A 16,106-nucleotide genomic window follows, 5' to 3' on the forward strand; every position below is an offset into this window, starting at 1 on the left:
GTAATTTTTTTTTTAAATATTTTATTTGTGATAAAACTATTCTCTCTATTCCACCGACACACATACATAAAGTAGAGCCTCTTTTCCCTTCAAATAGAAATAACAACAAACAATAATATATCTTTGTCTTTCATTTTAGCACGGTTGAATCAGGGGTTTATTGCTAAGCCAAAAATCATAATTGTACTATTATAAAAATGAAAAAGTTTAGAGAACCAACAATAAATAGCTAATTTTTGTATTTCAAATTTTAAAATTCCAAAAATTAAGATAGTAAATTTTTTTAATATCAAATTTATTATTTTTTAACTAGTTGATTTTAATTGACTACACTTCTAATTGATTCCTTAGTAAAATCGTATAAAAATTATTATAATTTCTTAGAATGACATCTATTTAACACAAATCTTTACTCACATAAGAGAATATTAAAGTTGCCATCAAATTTTAATTAAGGGTGACAGTGCCACAGTGGATAAATTAAAGAGAAATATTAGAACGTTTGAGGACAAATACTTCTATCAATATTAGTTAACATTTTGAATTAATATTTTATTTTATATTTGGTGGAAATTAGGGTGCAGTCGACTTCACGTGAAGTTAATACCTGAGAGCCGTTAGATGATTTGACTGATTTAACTAAATTTTTATCTAACGGTTCTCAAATATCAACTTTATGTGAAGTCGACTTCACCTGGATTTTCACCTTTATATTTTTAAAATTTAGAATTAAAAATTTACTATTTAAAATTATGTATTAAATATTATCCAAAAATAAATTTTATTGATCAGATAAAATATAAATATTTATGTGCATTTTTTATTAATTTAATTTTTTTTGAAAAAAATAGTTTTGTGGCGGAAAAGAATTCTTTAAAGTGATTTTGACCATGGTTCTCATCAAATGCATACAAAACTATCTCATAATTATTAACCGAAAGACCTATACTAATTAATAGAATCTTCAACAGTTCAGATAAATCAGAAATAAAAAAGATGATGGCTTTGATTGTGACTTTGAAGTTCACATGCATGCAACAAATTTGAAATGTATGTATATTATTATTACGTATTTTCTCCTTTAAGGTTGTTTTTTCATTAATTGTAATTAGAGTTTAATTATTATTTATGATGATCATATATGTAAAATAGTTCTCTATATATAGTATATAATCTAAATAATAAGGCCTTTTTATTAACAGACAATATACCTAATTTAGCTAGGAAAATATCGGCTTTTAGGGACATTTATATTTTGAGAAATGTTATCTGTACTGTACATAAAAAATCAGCCACTAAAATTAGCTATTAATGTATTTATGTATAAATATATGTGTGGTTTAATTTATTTTCAATATCTATTTATATTCTAACATGTATTTTATACTAGTAGCTGATTTTAGTATACACATAGCATAATCCTTATATTTTACACCGCAAGAGATTTTTTTAAAGTAATTATGTTACATTTTTTTTATTATTTTCTATAGTAAGACTGTGAAAAATGACCAAATTTTTTGTCAAATTTACCCCCAAAAATTTTCATAGTAAAAATAATATTATCGTTGAATTTTAATTTTCATAAAATGTTAGCCGTCGGTAGATTAAATATTAATCCGACAATTATAAATGAATTATTTCGGATAATAGAATGAAACAATCAATAATTCAATCAAATATTTTTACTGAAATAACTATATAATAACATTTTGTTACAAGTCTATGTAAAACTTTTACTGATATAGTACATATCCATGAAAAATTAGTATAATTGTATGTAAATCAATCAACTTCAGCGTCATAAAAAAAAGTGTAGAGCAAGGAAATAAAGCCAACATTTACGCACATCAAGAACAATAATTAAAAAGTAAGCAAGAAGAAAGAGGCCAAAATCCCTATACAATTTCCTTTTCATTTTCCATGATCAACATGGCCTACAACGAGAGATAGTCATGCTTGCTGCAAACTGTAAAATCTAAGTGATGGTCTGATGGATGAAAACTATGCATGAGTGGGAGGGAATACATAAGGAGGTGAAGGCGTAATGCAATAATTGTCATATTATGAAATTAATAGTTGAATATTATTAGATGCTAATTTAATCAAATATATTAAATTATTTAATAATTTTTAATTATTAATTTTATATAAAAACAGTTGTATGTAAATATTTATCAAATAAAAATAATTTTTTTACGTAATTTTAAGATAATAAAAATTAATTTGTGTTTTTATTTTATTTTTAAAATTTTATAAAAAAAATACAAATACAAATTAACTGAACTTTTAAACTTTTGCATAGGTACTTTTCTTCTTTGACTACTTTATAATATATAGTTATCCTTAAAATAACTATAAATATCAATTCAGAAATAAATTCATAAAGGAGAGTTGCTCAAACGGAATAAAAATTTATTTTGATTTTATCATTATAATTAATATATCACAATAATTAATAACACGTCATGATAATCATGCATGCATTATTTTTAACACCCATAACATAACACTTTCAATTATCACTTAACACGAGACACTAATATATTTATAAATTAAAGGTAAAAAACTAAAATAACAAGAGAATAGTACGAACTTTTTTTTAATATTGGATCTGTATTAGTGTAATCTGTTGAAGGTGTAGTGAGAGTAGCAAGAAAATATGTAGGTTCAGAAAAAAATAGAGAAGAGAAAGATGAAAATATGACTTGAATCAGAAAATGGTAAAATTTAACTATCTGTAAAGCATGACAAACCTTATATACAAGTATAGATACATTATCATACACACGCATAGCAGCTGATAGTGCTCTACTCTAACTACTTTCTGATAAATATCTTCACTAACTAACTAATTCAGCTATTTAGTAACTAAACGGTTAGTTTGTTAGTCTCTCATCTCATATGTCAGGTAACACCTTCCCTCAAGTTAGGAGTACAAATGTCTAGTAGTCCTAACTTGCCGTAGAGAGTGGAGAAGGTTTTCGGTGCAAGTGGCTTTGTCAATAGGTCTGCTATTTGTTCATGAGTCGAGATAGGAAGTAGGTGGATGAGTTTTTCCATCACCTTGTCCCTTAACACATGGCAATCAACCTCAATATGCTTCGTTCGTTCGTGAAAAACTGGATTGTGAGCAATGTGGATAGCTGCTTGGCTATCACAGTATAGACTTATTGGTTTCTTCAGCTCAAAACCTAAGTCACTTAGGACTTTCTTTAGCCAAATTGCTTCTCTAGTGGCTGAGGCCAACGCTCGATATTCTGCTTCAGCAGAGGATGATGCCACAGTCGTTTGTTTCTTGCTTTTCCGTGAAACAATCGAATTTTCAATGTAAAAACAGTAGGCAGATATGGATCTTCGTGAATCAGGGCATGCCGCTCAATCAAAATCATTAAATCCTGACACTAGCAGGTCAGACTTGGACGGGAAGAACAACCCGGTTGCAGGTGCCATCTTGATGTATCTCAAAATTCTATATGCTACCTTAAGGTGCGAAGTGGTTGGTTTTTCAAGAAATTGGTTGAGCTTGTCAATTGCGAAACTGATTTCTGGCCTTGTGTTAGCCAGATAAAGGAGTTTGCCAATTAACTTCCTATATGCGATGTTGTCAGGTAGAAATTCTCCCTCATCTTTTGTCAACTTAGTGCCATAATCCATTGGGATCGAAGCTGGTTTGCACTCCTCCATTCAAGAGTCTCGTAATAAATCCAAGACATATTTCCGTTGGTATAAGGCAATGCTTTTCCTGCTTCGAGCAACTTCCATCCCTAGGAAGAACTTTAAATCACCCATGTCCTTGATACGAAACTTCTCATGCAACAATGTTTTAATGGAATTGATTTCACTCATGTCATTCCCTGCCAACACCACATCATCTACGTAGACCAGTAGTACAGTGAAGCCACTTCTTTGGTGTTTAGTAAACAAGATGTGATCAGGCTTCGATTGGCTATACCCACTCTCTAATAGAACAGATTTTAACATATTGTTCTACTGTCGACTTGCCAAGATTCGAACACACTATCATTTTCATCAGGCTTTGGTAAACTATCATCTATGAATTTTAATTTATTCTTAGATCTCAACGCTAATAACATCGATCTACTCCAAGAGCCATAATTTTTGCCATCCAAAATAACAGGGATAAGAGAAGTACCAGCGCTCTCAGAAGGATGAAGAAAGTAAGGGTTTGTTGGATCTTGACTCGAATTGGCGCTGTTCCGAATCAGTTGAGCTTGAATTGACGCGAGTTGATTCAGAACTTCAGTAATTCTTTGTAACTCTACCACAGAATGTGATGAACCCGAATTTGCAGTGAATAGTTCTGCCATTTCTTTCCTAATTTCACTTATTTGTGAAATTGGAGTTCTGTGCTCTTTGAATTGATGATTGAGGCACAGAGATCAAGTTTTTTCTTCCTCAATTCTTTGCTTCTTGCACATGCTATCCTCCTTGGGTCCACGCTCACCGCACCATGTTGAAGGTGTAGTGAGAGTAGCAAGAGAATGTACAGATTCAAAGAAAAACAGAGAAGAGAAAGATGGAAATGTGACTTGAATTAGAAAATGGCAAAACTCAACTAACTGTGAGGCATGACAAGTCTTATATACAAGCATAGATACATTATCGTACACACGTATAGCAGCTGATAGTGCTCTACTCTAACTACTTTGTGATAAATATTTTCACTAGCTAACTAATTCTCTCATCTCATATGTCAAGTAACATAATTCATTAAAATGTTTAAAAAATTGTATTTAACCTTATTATGAGAATATACAAGATGTTACTGCCATTTTTAACTTTTTTTAATTAAAAAAATAAAAAACATCAAAACATTAATGACGTTTTTCTATTTTCAATTTTAAAAAAGTTACCCCAAGCAAAGCAGTTTTGCCATTTTGTGAAAAATATATATTTTTATTTTTTAAATGAAAATTGTCGTTTTGTATTTAACAAATTTAAAAATTATTTTATATACAAAATGTCGGTGATATTTTGTATCTTTTAAAATATAAAAATTTATTCCATACAAGAGTAAAATTCACATGCACTAAAATATTAGGACACATCACACAATTTATTCCAATATAAAAAAATAAGTCAAATACAACTTTTGAATAATAAACTACTACTTATTTTAAAACGTTGAGAATTAAAGTAAAAATTTATGTACAGTTAACTTTATGTGAAGTTAATAGTTAAAAAATATTAAATAATTTAACAAATTTAATTAAATTATTATTTAATAACTTTCCATTATTAACTTTACATAAAATTAACTGCATCTAAATATATATTCACCTAAAATAAATTATACTCAAGAGCCACAAATAAAAGTTGATGAAAACTAATGTACTCTTAAACCAATAATGAACATAGAAGAAGCTAAGTTAGCCAAGCATTATAAAAATAAAAACATCTTAACCAGCATACAAATATATAATGGTGGTTATTTAGCATGAATGGTCATAAAATTATTTATTTTAAAAATTTAAATTAATAAAAAAAAGTAACATTAATAATTATATCTCTAATACTTTTCTTTAAATATGAGTCTATTTTAGGTTTATTTAATTTTTGCATTGATATTCTTTTTTTATTTATTTATCTTATGCTATTTTTTATTTTTAGAGTTTACCATAAATTAATTTTTCAGACATACAAATCTAATACCAAATCATAAAATCACACGTTCTAAAAGTTTAAACTTATAAAAAAACATTAATAATTATATTTTTAACATAAATAATTCTTAATGATCCGTTTATTTTCGTTCAATTTGGGGACCCTTCATTATTTCACCAAACAAAATTGACTGAGCTCCGAATACAAGCAATCCATGCACGGTAAAAGCGAAACAATCATGGTGCACTTTTTTTTTGGAACAACCAAACTTGCTCAAAAGGTCAAATCTCATACCGCAATAATTTAGGATGTAAACTATTAACGTTTAACGTTTTGTTTGTGCTGATCAGGATCATCATCTTCACATATTTATATATAGCAGCCAATAATTGATCCAAAATAGCCAATGAAAATAGAACAGGTCATGCAGAACTATCAAAGTACATGGCAATTGCTTTATATATCACCAAAATGCTCAAATATAAATCATGGGGTTGTGTCATGTCTGTGTTATGTATATACCCCATGAGCAATACAATATTGTCTATATATACCGACCTCTAATAAATTAATCCATTGAAAGTGTTTAATTTGAGGGTAACTGGTTCTAACTAAACTTCGAGCAATATTAGGGCATCAATTTTTGTGATTGGTAGCTATCAAATAGTCATCAATAATGATTTAATAGTGTGAGATTGGTATGAGATTTCATCCAATAGCTCACCTTTCTCTGCTGGTTACATGCTGGACAAAATTGAATAAAATTACCGGCCATCTAGATTTTTCCAAAATAAATTTATGAGATGATAGATGTTTCATATTTATAAATTTTTTAAAAATTTTATTTTTGAGAGATATGAAGTTGTAGTATACTTTTTTACATCAAAAATTCATTATCTAAGTTTAATCATAGTAGAAGGCACATGAATAATTATATATCCAATATATCATTTTAAATAAGGGAGATTTTACTATATTAAAGATTTCTCCTTTCTTTAGGTGTTGAAAACACATGTGCACACTGTAGGGATAACACGCGGTAAGTGAGAAAGTATAAAAAAGTTAAGTCTCTGCTTTATAATAAATCATGGGTCCCACAGAATAGCATCTGTCGGTTCCTTACCCAAGTGTTTATGATGTTAACATTGGGTTAATCTTTGCAATAATTAAAGTGTTTAGTATTTTTGTAACTATTGTTAAAAGTTATTGCAAAAATTGTAATGGGTTATTTCAAAAAAGAGTGACTCAAATTCAAGAGGACTAATATATTTGGGTTTAGCAAAAAATCCTTAAATAAAAATTGCGACAAAAAAAAGACTTTTTTTATATTAATAATCTTTACTAATTATTTAATTTTATGATTATTTATTTTTATAGCCTTCATATTTTTATTTTAATTTATTTTTATAATCTTTTATTTTTACTTTCTTTTTCTCATATTTATGTTTCTTATTTTTATTTGTATTTTCGTTCACTTATTAATGTTAATTGAAATTATTAACAATTTAAAAAAAATAAAAATTATAAATATAGCGATAAGAAAATTAAGTAATAAATAATTAGGAGTACCGTATTCTCTACGTTATAAGTAAATAAAAGTGATTATTATTAACAATTAATTTTTAAGAAATGGTCTTTAATTTCATAAAAAAAAATTAACACTTAATTTTCAATTCAAAAATTATATTATCACTATCTTTTATTTTGTCAACAAATATTATCACAACTTTAATTATTAAATTACATATTTTTATAGACTTTTTTTTAATGACATTTTCATTTAAAGCTTTTCAGGAAAACAAAAAATTTTCTAGCATAATAAGTATAACTCCTTTTTTTATTTTGGTCAATCCAATCCGGTCCTTTTTTTGTGGCAATTTTTATTTAAGATTTTTTGCTAAGCCCAAACATATTAGTCCTCTTAAATCCGAGTCGCTCTTTTTTTAAATAACCCATAACAGTTTTTGTAATAACTTCCAATAATAGTTACAAAAATACTAAACACTTTAGTTATTGCAAAGATTAACCCAACGTTAATATCATAAACACTTTGGTAAATAACCGACAGATGCTGCTCTGTAAGACCCATAATCTGCTACAAAGCAGAGATTAACTTTTCCATGCTTTCTCACTTCTCGCGTGTCATCTCTACAGTCTGTACATGTGTCTTCAGCACCTAAAGAAAGGAGAAGCCTTCAGCATAGTAGAATTTCCCTTTAAATAAGAGTTTTTTTATTTACATGATCTTTTGCATTTTTTTATTTGTCTCTTATTATTTTTTTTTTTATATAAAATATAACAAGAATCAAACTCTAGACATTATTCGATTATAGAAATTTTGATATTATATTATAATTTTTTTAAAAACTAAAATTGATAAGAGAATACATATGAATGTCTCTAAAAATCCTTCTCATTATGGTGGCTGAATTTTTCCATTACATATTTATAAATCAAATTTATCTTACAAGGAATAAATCACACTATAAAGATAATGTGAATCCATTTTAATGATATGAGATGATACACGTACACTCAATTTTGTTCTTTCTATGTTTGGTGCCCATTCGTTATTTGTTTTTTCCCCTAAAAATATCCATGGTTAAATATATAACCAGTTTGTTAATTTTTTTTTTTTTTAAAAAAGAGAGCACCTTCGTTAAGATTCTAGCTAGTTTTAATTAATCAAAGAAAAGTTGATTGAACTGTCATGACTCATGAGTGATTAATTTTGAATGTGTTACGTTACGTGCGTAATAATTGTGTTTCTACTTTCTATGTTAATAAATATATGGAGATATAGTGTAGTTTCAATAATTCAATTGGTTCAATATAATTCACCAAATAATTAATCATTATATTTTGGTCCAAAACATTTGTGACTATAAGAGAAAGCAACAATAGAAAATTGAAGAAACTCAACATAAATGGCTTCTACTGATTCTTTGCTCTTGTTTGCTCTTGTTGCTGCAGCTACAGTTTCTGAAGCAAATGCTGCTCAGCTGCGTGCAGATTTCTACTCCTGCAGCTGCCGGAACCTTCTGGCCATAGTCAAGACCGGAATCACCAAAGCCCTTCAGAAAGAAGCTCGCATGGGAGCTTCCATACTCCGCCTTCATTTCCATGACTGCTTCGTAAATGTCAGTAGCTCTGGTACTATATTATGAAACCACTTATTCCAAAGTTTAAAGCCAATAGAAAAAGTCATATAAATGGTTATATCTTCGACACGATGAACCAACCTAAACTTTAGTCTAAAGAATGTTTAGTTACTTTGTTTGTTACTTGTTGCTGAAACTACCTTATATGGTGATGCAATCAGGGATGTGATGCATCGATACTGCTGGACGATACGAGCAAGTTCATAGGAGAGCAGACGGCGGCGGCGAACAACAATTCAGCAAGGGGGTTCAATGTGATTGATGACATCAAAGCCATGGTGGAGAAAGAATGCCCTGGGGTGGTGTCATGTGCTGATATTCTTGCATTGGCTGCTAGAGACTCTGTAGTTTATGTAATGCATACCAATCAAATCTCAGTGATGAGTGTTATAAGTGAAATTATGGGCTTAAAACATTGATAATTTTGCAGTTGGGAGGGCCATCTTGGGAAGTAGGCTTAGGAAGAAGAGATTCTACTACAGCAAGCAGACTTGATGCTAATAACTCCATTCCTGCACCCTCCTTCAGTCTAAGTACTCTCAAACAGAATTTTGCTAACCAAGGCCTCTCAGAGAAAGACTTGGTGGCCCTTTCAGGTAACTACTATTTGAAGGTGGTTACTTCCGTGAAGATAGATGATATTGTAATCGTTAGAGTCAAACATATCAAATCATCTAATGATTTACAAATTTATCTTCACATAAAAACGTTATCATGGAAGTAGTAACCTTACTTGAATAATGCCACCAATTATATATAATAAAATTTCAATTAATAAGGGTAGATTTCCATAACAGGGGCACATACCATTGGCCTAGCTCAATGCAGACTCTTCCGACCACATATCTACAATGACACCAACATTGATGCCTCCTATGCCAAATTCTTGCGGAGCAAGTGTCCCAGAACTGGAAAAGACAGATTGCTCGAACCCCTCGACCGTCAAACTCCCTTCCATTTCGATAACCTGTACTATAAGAATTTAGTTCAGAAGAAGGTTCTTCTTCATTCCGACCAGGAGCTGTACAACGGCGGTTCTACCGACCATCTGGTGGGGAAATATGCTACGGATAGAGTTGCATTCTTTAATGACTTTGCCAAGGGCATGGTGAAAATGAGCAGGATCAAGCCTCTCACAGGAAAAAAGGGGGAGATTAGACTCAATTGTGCTAAAGTCAACTAAACATCAGCTACTTAAAATTATGTATAATAGTTATTTTTTTTTTCAAAACTATGTCTGAATTCTGATAATTTGTTCTTGGTGTCAAGGAACCTGGTTTATTCATCAATAAACCTTCTGGGTTTATATGAATGTGCACATGATTTTCCCAAGCTCCTCAGTTTCCCTGTAGACATATTTACGTCAATGTGTCAATGTAAGTTTAATTGTTTGCTATATCTATTTGATTATAGTGATCCTATAACTATAAATTTGTCATCAGCAAAGATGCAATGAAAGGAATCATAATATTTATTCAGCTTATCCATACAATTTGCAATACTGTGGAATCAAGAATTCATCATCACCAAAAGATTTACAAGAACTTTATATTTTGTTAGAGGGGTTGACGCTACATTGTTTAGAAAACTGGTATATCATTACTATACAACTAGCTAAACGAAAAACAACTTTCTAACTGCTAGTTACACTTGGATTGCGTCTTTTCCACTTCATCCGGTTCATCATCTGTTTCAACTTCCTCTTCCATCAGTTCAAATTCATCAATCATTTTAAAGTAGGCTTTTTGTTTTTCAATGTAATCTTGCAGCTCGGAATCCTTGAGCGTATCTTCTGATGACGTGGTACGTTGCTTCTGCAAAAAGCAAAAATAAACCAAAAAGCTTCAGCATTGTATCTAATACGACATGGTTCAATCAGGAATTGCAAAATAATAACCATGCAAAAATATATGGCATATGTGGATAAGTACTGCAAAGATTTTAATCACATTCTACTTCAAACTGAACTATTTAAGACTTTTTGTAGATCAATAAGTAACGACCAAAAGAGTTATGACTTTTTGTCAATCGCAAATTATGCAATTTACTCGAAACTTAAACTCGACATACTTAAGAAATTTGAAAAACAACTAGAAAAGCAGGAGTACTCTAACTTTAACTATTATACACACACACCGTATGCAAAATTCTTATTGCAGTATTTTCAGAATGGACCGTTTCAGGAAACAGCAATAACTTGCAAACAATAATAATCAATCAACACACATATACATAGGAGTTTGACGGTCCAAACAAATCCACCGAAACAGAGTAATAATCAATCTATTTACCTTTCTCAAAGGAACGGTCAATGCCTTGGCTTTAGGTAGATTTGCACTTTTACCATCATCAGTTTTCGGCCTGCTTTTCATGACAATAGACCATACGTGACAAATAATTATATGGTATGCTTTCTAGGAAAGAGACAATACAAATAACAATGAAACTTGGCTGCCTCTATTAAGTCCATAATTACTGTGGATGTGTCCAACTATAACATATATATCAATATCAATAAGCAATTAAGGAAACACGAACTTGAAGAATTTGACGGATTCTATTTGAAGGCTAAAACGGATGAAACAAAAAGGAGAAATCTTAATCATTAAGCACTTCAATATAGCATCACATGCACCACAATAAACCCTGATAGACTTTCCAAGTTTTCAATCAAGACCTACATGCCTAACTCGACCAATCCATGTAGCACGCAACATTCATCAGAATATCTTAAGCAAAATTCTTCCAACTTGCAGGACGTGAAACTATCATGAGAAAAACAGGACAAAAACTCTTCATGTGGAACTATATCCCTATTTTGTATCTTTTTTGTTTTAAAAATTTCTTATCTATTTGTTAACTATTTCCCTATTGAAGCACTTCATTCATACTTTACAGAAGTCTCAAATTATAAAAGTTTCCAGCTTAATTTCTTTTCCATTTCTACTACTCCATGAATCTTACTCAGCCCAAGTACCAATTTCTGTAACCAATGTTAATCACACGGTTACACCTACGTCCAAGTTCTAGAGCAATACTATCAGTAACTTAGTAAAACAGGAGGAAGAATTACCTTGTATCAGAGAGCTTCAAAATGGGTGTGCTGATGTCAGGAAATGCCAAAGCCTTCCCTTTATCCTTCCTTTTATTCGGAGCACTTCTTCGGCTGTAGGTTACTGAAATAGGCTCAAAATCCTCAAGATCAACAAAATTACCTGAATTCAAAGCATATAAAATTGCACACTCAATAAATTACCCTAAACTCTAATCCACAATCAATTATTAACAATCACAGTTTATATATCATTGTAAATCTGGCGTTGGTCCCAAGCAACTTGAGCTTAACTCAAATTGAGCTAGAATCTCATCCTAATTTGTAAAATCATTGCATTGCAAGCGAATAATCCTAAAAGGCGCAAATTATAGATAAAAGCTGAAATGAGATTGGAAACAAATTCAAGAAATTGAGAGCAGAATAATTGAAGTACCGGGAGGAGAGGAGGTTATCGGCGACGAAGGCGGAGGAGGAGCAACGGCAGGGTTCGAAGAAGTGCTTTGGAGATTTGTGGAAGCGTTGGTAGAAGAGGCGCGTGAAGAAGGTTTATTGAGGCGAGGTTTAGAAGAAGTAGAAGAAGGAGGTTTGGATTTGGGTTTGGGTTTGATAAGGTTTGTGGAAATTGGAGAAGAAGAGTTAAGAGTGTTGGTGCGATCGGATAGAGGGTTTCTGCGTTTAGTGCTTCGGTCAGCTTCCATCTTTAGATCTTCGGGAACTCGGTTCCCATTTCAATTGAAGAAGAAGAAGAAGAAGTAGTGATGCGATGATTGAAAATGGAAGATTGAAGAAGCTGCTTGTTTGTTCGTTGAGTGTGTAGTGTTTTCTCGTCTTTCCTGAATAGCGGGAATTTTCAGTTGAACAAGAAGGATTAAAAATCCTGAGGCAAGCTTCCAGAGGAAGACTCCAATAGTCCACTGATTATAGTCAATGACAACGAACAGAAACCTCAGCTGCTTTTTTTTTTTTGGTAATATAGTGTCTTTTTGGACATGAATAAAGTTTTATATGGGCCACTGATATAACACTCATACAAGCTGGGCCGATTCACATGTTTTAATACATGTGAATAGGCCCAAAATAGGCCCATGGAAGAAAAACCAAATTGCTTTTTTTTTTCTAAGATATTATATTTCATTGATAAAATGAGGACATTAGGACTGAGTTGAAAATTTTATTAAACTCTATCTTATCCTATTTGTGGGTGGAGAATTTCTCAACCCTAACCCTACCCGCATTCTAAAATTCTAAACCCTAACATATCCTATTCTATCCGCAAAAAATATCAAATTTTTTTAAAGTAAATATAAAATTCAATCATTTTGAATTTTATACATATTAATAACATAAAAAATAAAAAATTAATGTTCTAAATTACTAAATTAACTAACTAGTTTTAATGGTTGTTTACTTATTGTAAGTTATTACATAAAAAACGTTATGGGTTCAACTCTCATTTCCTTCATTATAGGGTAGAGTAGGGTGCGGATTTTAGATGAGATTCTAGCTCAATATAGTGCCTAATATTTATTTATAAAATTTAAAAATAAAGGGATGAGTCTCACTTTATTCTATCTCTATTTTTAGATAGGTTAGACAAAAAAAATTTATAAGTACCAAAAAATCTACTTTATTTTATATTATTCATTGTTTGACATGTCCGTAATACAAATTTATTAATCTTTTAGATCATGAGTAATTTTTTATAGCTGCTTTAAAAATTTAACTTAAAATAAAAAGAATACAATTTTATTGCTCACATCTTAAATAATGAATGACAGAGAACAAACGGCTTGATTTTTCCTTGAAAATTTTGTCTTTTTTATTTTTTATTTTTTTAATTTCTCTACTACCGGAAATGTGGAGATTAGTTGTATTTTGAGTATGAAAAATGTAGTAAAATTATCCCTTCTTGAGATTGATAACCGTTTTCAAATCTCAACCTGTACTTGGTGGTAGTTTAATGAATCTAATGCATGGACGGTGCCTACTCAGAAAAAAAGGTATATGATTATAAATAATTAAATATAACCCACAGGTCACAGATATAAATGGTGCTCATTTTTCCTTAACTTGATGCAGCACACAGTCACAGCCTCAAAACTCAAAAGCCACTTTGTTTTTTATCAGTTTTTATGTTAAAAAGCTATTTTCACATGGAAACATAAGAAAATCATAAGGCACGTGCATAAAAATCAGTTACTCAAAGTAATTTAGTTGAGACTGAGAAGAGCAGAGACAAAACCGGGTTAAGCCTCTAGTTTAACCACTTTTCTGTGTTCCAACAAACTAAAGGTGTGACCCAACACACTAAAGTCTAAACCCGCTAACACAAACAAACCCAGGGGCCACATTTATATAACATTTCAATTAATTAATAATTTAATTTCACCTACTATATAAGTAGTATATCTACTACTCTTTCCTTTCACAATAACACTATACAACACAAATAACATGGAATCAGTTCAGTCCTGGGTTTCAGAGCACAAGCTCACTACAGTTGGTAAGTTTATTGATTACTAGCTATTTTGTTTATCAGATCTATGAGATTAATTTGAACATGCATGCTGAAAATTAAGTACAAAATAAATAGATTATTATTTCAGAAATAGTCTTAATAATAATAATAATAATACCATTAATTAATTTTGTTATTTAATAGAAAATATGAATAATTTTTCAGGGGGGCTATGGGCCTCAGGAATAGGAGCATCACTGATTGCTTATTCAAGAGCAAGGTCTCCAATGAAACCAAGTCTTAGGCTTATACATGCCAGGTATATTAAATAAATACATATACATATCTTTATTTTAATTAATTAATAATGTAATTTATGTGTTGATTAATTAACTTAAATTAAAATTGGCAGGATGCATGCACAGGCATTAACACTAGCAGTGTTGTCGGGTGCTGCAGCTTATCACTACTATGAGAAACGAAGCAGTGACATTGCCATGGCTAATAATAATGAACCAAATATCACAAAATCACTTATGGAAGAAAATACTACAACTTCATCAAGTGTGTCACACCAATGGGAGCTCCTTAGTCCTTTCTAAATCAACTTATTATTATATATTGCAATTGCTTTCGTTCTTCTTTTTTTTTTTATTTAATGTTTATTGTTATCTATATAATTAAGAACCTGGGGGAAGGGAACTGAGAAAGCTAGCAGCAGTTGTAATCTCGATCTATATCTATGTAGTAGGATCAATATGTATGAATTCTAATGATGTATGATGATGACGATTAATTAGAAGTTTATTGACTCCAAATGTGTCTCGTTATTTTCCATAATTCCCTCCAGAATGCAAATTGAGGCCTATTTGAAATTTACTATTTTTTTTAATTATAAGTTTATCAAATTTTAATTTATTTATTTGATTAACTTTTTATATAGAAAAAAAAATTGAGTAATCTAACTTGGTTTGAATGAGCCACTTGGGCCTTCGGGTAACATTTTATTTTTGGTCAGGAAATAACATTTTTAATGACCCATGCCTTTGTGAATACGTACAAAACCGTTAACAATGACGAATACCAAAAAAAAAAAAGCCCACCTTTTACAATTATATATATTTAAGTTCAAATCTGGCCTATTGTGTGCATCAATTCATTGGCAACAAGCTTTTAAATGAAGTTTAGATTTCAGTTTAGATTTCTGCCGGTGGTCTGTCGAGTCAGAGAATATGGGGGACAATAAAAAAAAAGGATATCCATTTTGTGGTTCTTTAATTTTGTAGAAGCTACTCTGTATGAAGATTTTTTTTTTCATGGTATTCTCCAAGCCGAGAGGTTAAGAACTAATTCGTCGTAGATTAGAGCTCCATTTATAAATCTACCGCTGGCCAATGAATTACTGCAGGCAGGATTTGAAAATTTGGTATCAAATCATATCCTCTTATCTTTTGGTCTGAATCTTGTTAGATTTTCTTAACATAATTGCAATACATTCAAAAAAATTAGACTAAAATGATATTGGGCCAGAAACAGGCCCAGCCTTATGTTATTAAGATGGGCCCAACTACATACTAACATCAGTTATTTACTGTTAACTACCAAGCGGCCCGCTTTAACCACCCCCCCCCCCCCAAAAAAAAACAATATTATATGAAGTTATTCCTGAAATATTATATGAGAAATATTACCTTTATTGATGCAACTTCATTTTGTTAAAGTGGATCAGATCAATTTCTATGAGCACAATTGTGAATTTATGTTTGTTAAACTCTTCACCACAATTGCTTGCTTTCAATATTAAAGA

The 16,106-nt window shown here is 30.7% G+C and overlaps 3 protein-coding genes across 7 annotated transcripts; 2 read left to right on the forward strand and 1 right to left on the reverse strand.

Annotated features, from left to right (window-relative positions):
- The first annotated feature begins 8,226 nt into the window (after window positions 1-8,226).
- Window positions 8,227-10,269, forward strand: LOC112702311 (peroxidase 4). 2 transcript variants are annotated; one of them, XM_025753292.3, is made up of 5 exons: window positions 8,227-8,374; window positions 8,599-8,765; window positions 8,948-9,139; window positions 9,217-9,382; window positions 9,584-10,269. In XM_025753292.3, the coding sequence occupies exons 2-5, from the start codon at window positions 8,718-8,720 to the stop codon at window positions 9,967-9,969; spliced, it is 792 nt and encodes a 263-aa protein (XP_025609077.1). In that variant the 5' UTR covers window positions 8,227-8,374; window positions 8,599-8,717; the 3' UTR covers window positions 9,970-10,269. The 2 variants fall into 2 exon arrangements, with proteins under 2 accessions (XP_025609077.1, XP_025609076.1); XM_025753291.3 differs by lacking the exon at window positions 8,227-8,374 and having other exon boundaries at window positions 8,426-8,765.
- On the reverse strand, window positions 10,240-12,815 carry LOC112702312 (uncharacterized). 4 transcript variants are annotated; one of them, XM_025753296.3, is made up of 4 exons: window positions 12,275-12,815; window positions 11,860-11,962; window positions 11,078-11,147; window positions 10,240-10,600 (listed from the first exon to the last, which is right to left on the reverse strand). In XM_025753296.3, exons 1-4 carry the CDS (start codon window positions 12,537-12,539, stop codon window positions 10,427-10,429), a joined length of 612 nt encoding a protein of 203 aa, XP_025609081.1. In that variant the 5' UTR covers window positions 12,540-12,815; the 3' UTR covers window positions 10,240-10,426. The 4 variants fall into 4 exon arrangements, with proteins under 4 accessions (XP_025609081.1, XP_025609079.1, XP_025609078.1 ...); XM_025753294.3 differs by having other exon boundaries at window positions 11,860-12,001; XM_025753293.3 differs by having other exon boundaries at window positions 11,078-11,150; window positions 11,860-12,001; window positions 12,275-12,813.
- A 1,406-nt stretch (window positions 12,816-14,221) lies between these two features.
- LOC112702313 (respiratory supercomplex factor 2 homolog C1565.01) lies at window positions 14,222-15,117 on the forward strand. Its single transcript, XM_025753297.2, has 3 exons — window positions 14,222-14,344; window positions 14,525-14,618; window positions 14,712-15,117. The coding sequence occupies exons 1-3, from the start codon at window positions 14,296-14,298 to the stop codon at window positions 14,899-14,901; spliced, it is 333 nt and encodes a 110-aa protein (XP_025609082.1). The 5' UTR covers window positions 14,222-14,295; the 3' UTR covers window positions 14,902-15,117.
- Window positions 15,118-16,106: the final 989 nt, after the last annotated feature.

This window comes from Arachis hypogaea, chromosome 7, assembly GCF_003086295.3.
Source record: "Arachis hypogaea cultivar Tifrunner chromosome 7, arahy.Tifrunner.gnm2.J5K5, whole genome shotgun sequence".
Lineage (NCBI taxonomy): Eukaryota > Viridiplantae > Streptophyta > Magnoliopsida > Fabales > Fabaceae > Arachis > Arachis hypogaea.

Coding starts and splice junctions, on each gene's coding strand:
- LOC112702313 (XM_025753297.2), top strand. CDS start 14,296: ATGGAATCAGTTCAGTCCTGGGTTTCAGAGCACAAGCTCACTACAGTT. Junction 14,345..14,524: donor GCACAAGCTCACTACAGTTG/GTAAGTTTATTG, acceptor ATAATTTTTCAG/GGGGGCTATGGGCCTCAGGA. Junction 14,619..14,711: donor CTTAGGCTTATACATGCCAG/GTATATTAAATA, acceptor TAAAATTGGCAG/GATGCATGCACAGGCATTAA.
- LOC112702312 (XM_025753293.3), bottom strand. CDS start 12,539: ATGGAAGCTGACCGAAGCACTAAACGCAGAAACCCTCTATCCGATCGC. Junction 12,002..12,274: donor GATAACCTCCTCTCCTCCCG/GTACTTCAATTA, acceptor CTTTGAATTCAG/GTAATTTTGTTGATCTTGAG. Junction 11,151..11,859: donor TTGAAGCTCTCTGATACAAG/GTAATTCTTCCT, acceptor TGTCATGAAAAG/CAGGCCGAAAACTGATGATG.
- LOC112702311 (XM_025753291.3), top strand. CDS start 8,553: ATGGCTTCTACTGATTCTTTGCTCTTGTTTGCTCTTGTTGCTGCAGCT. Junction 9,140..9,216: donor CTAGAGACTCTGTAGTTTAT/GTAATGCATACC, acceptor ATAATTTTGCAG/TTGGGAGGGCCATCTTGGGA. Junction 9,383..9,583: donor AGACTTGGTGGCCCTTTCAG/GTAACTACTATT, acceptor TTTCCATAACAG/GGGCACATACCATTGGCCTA.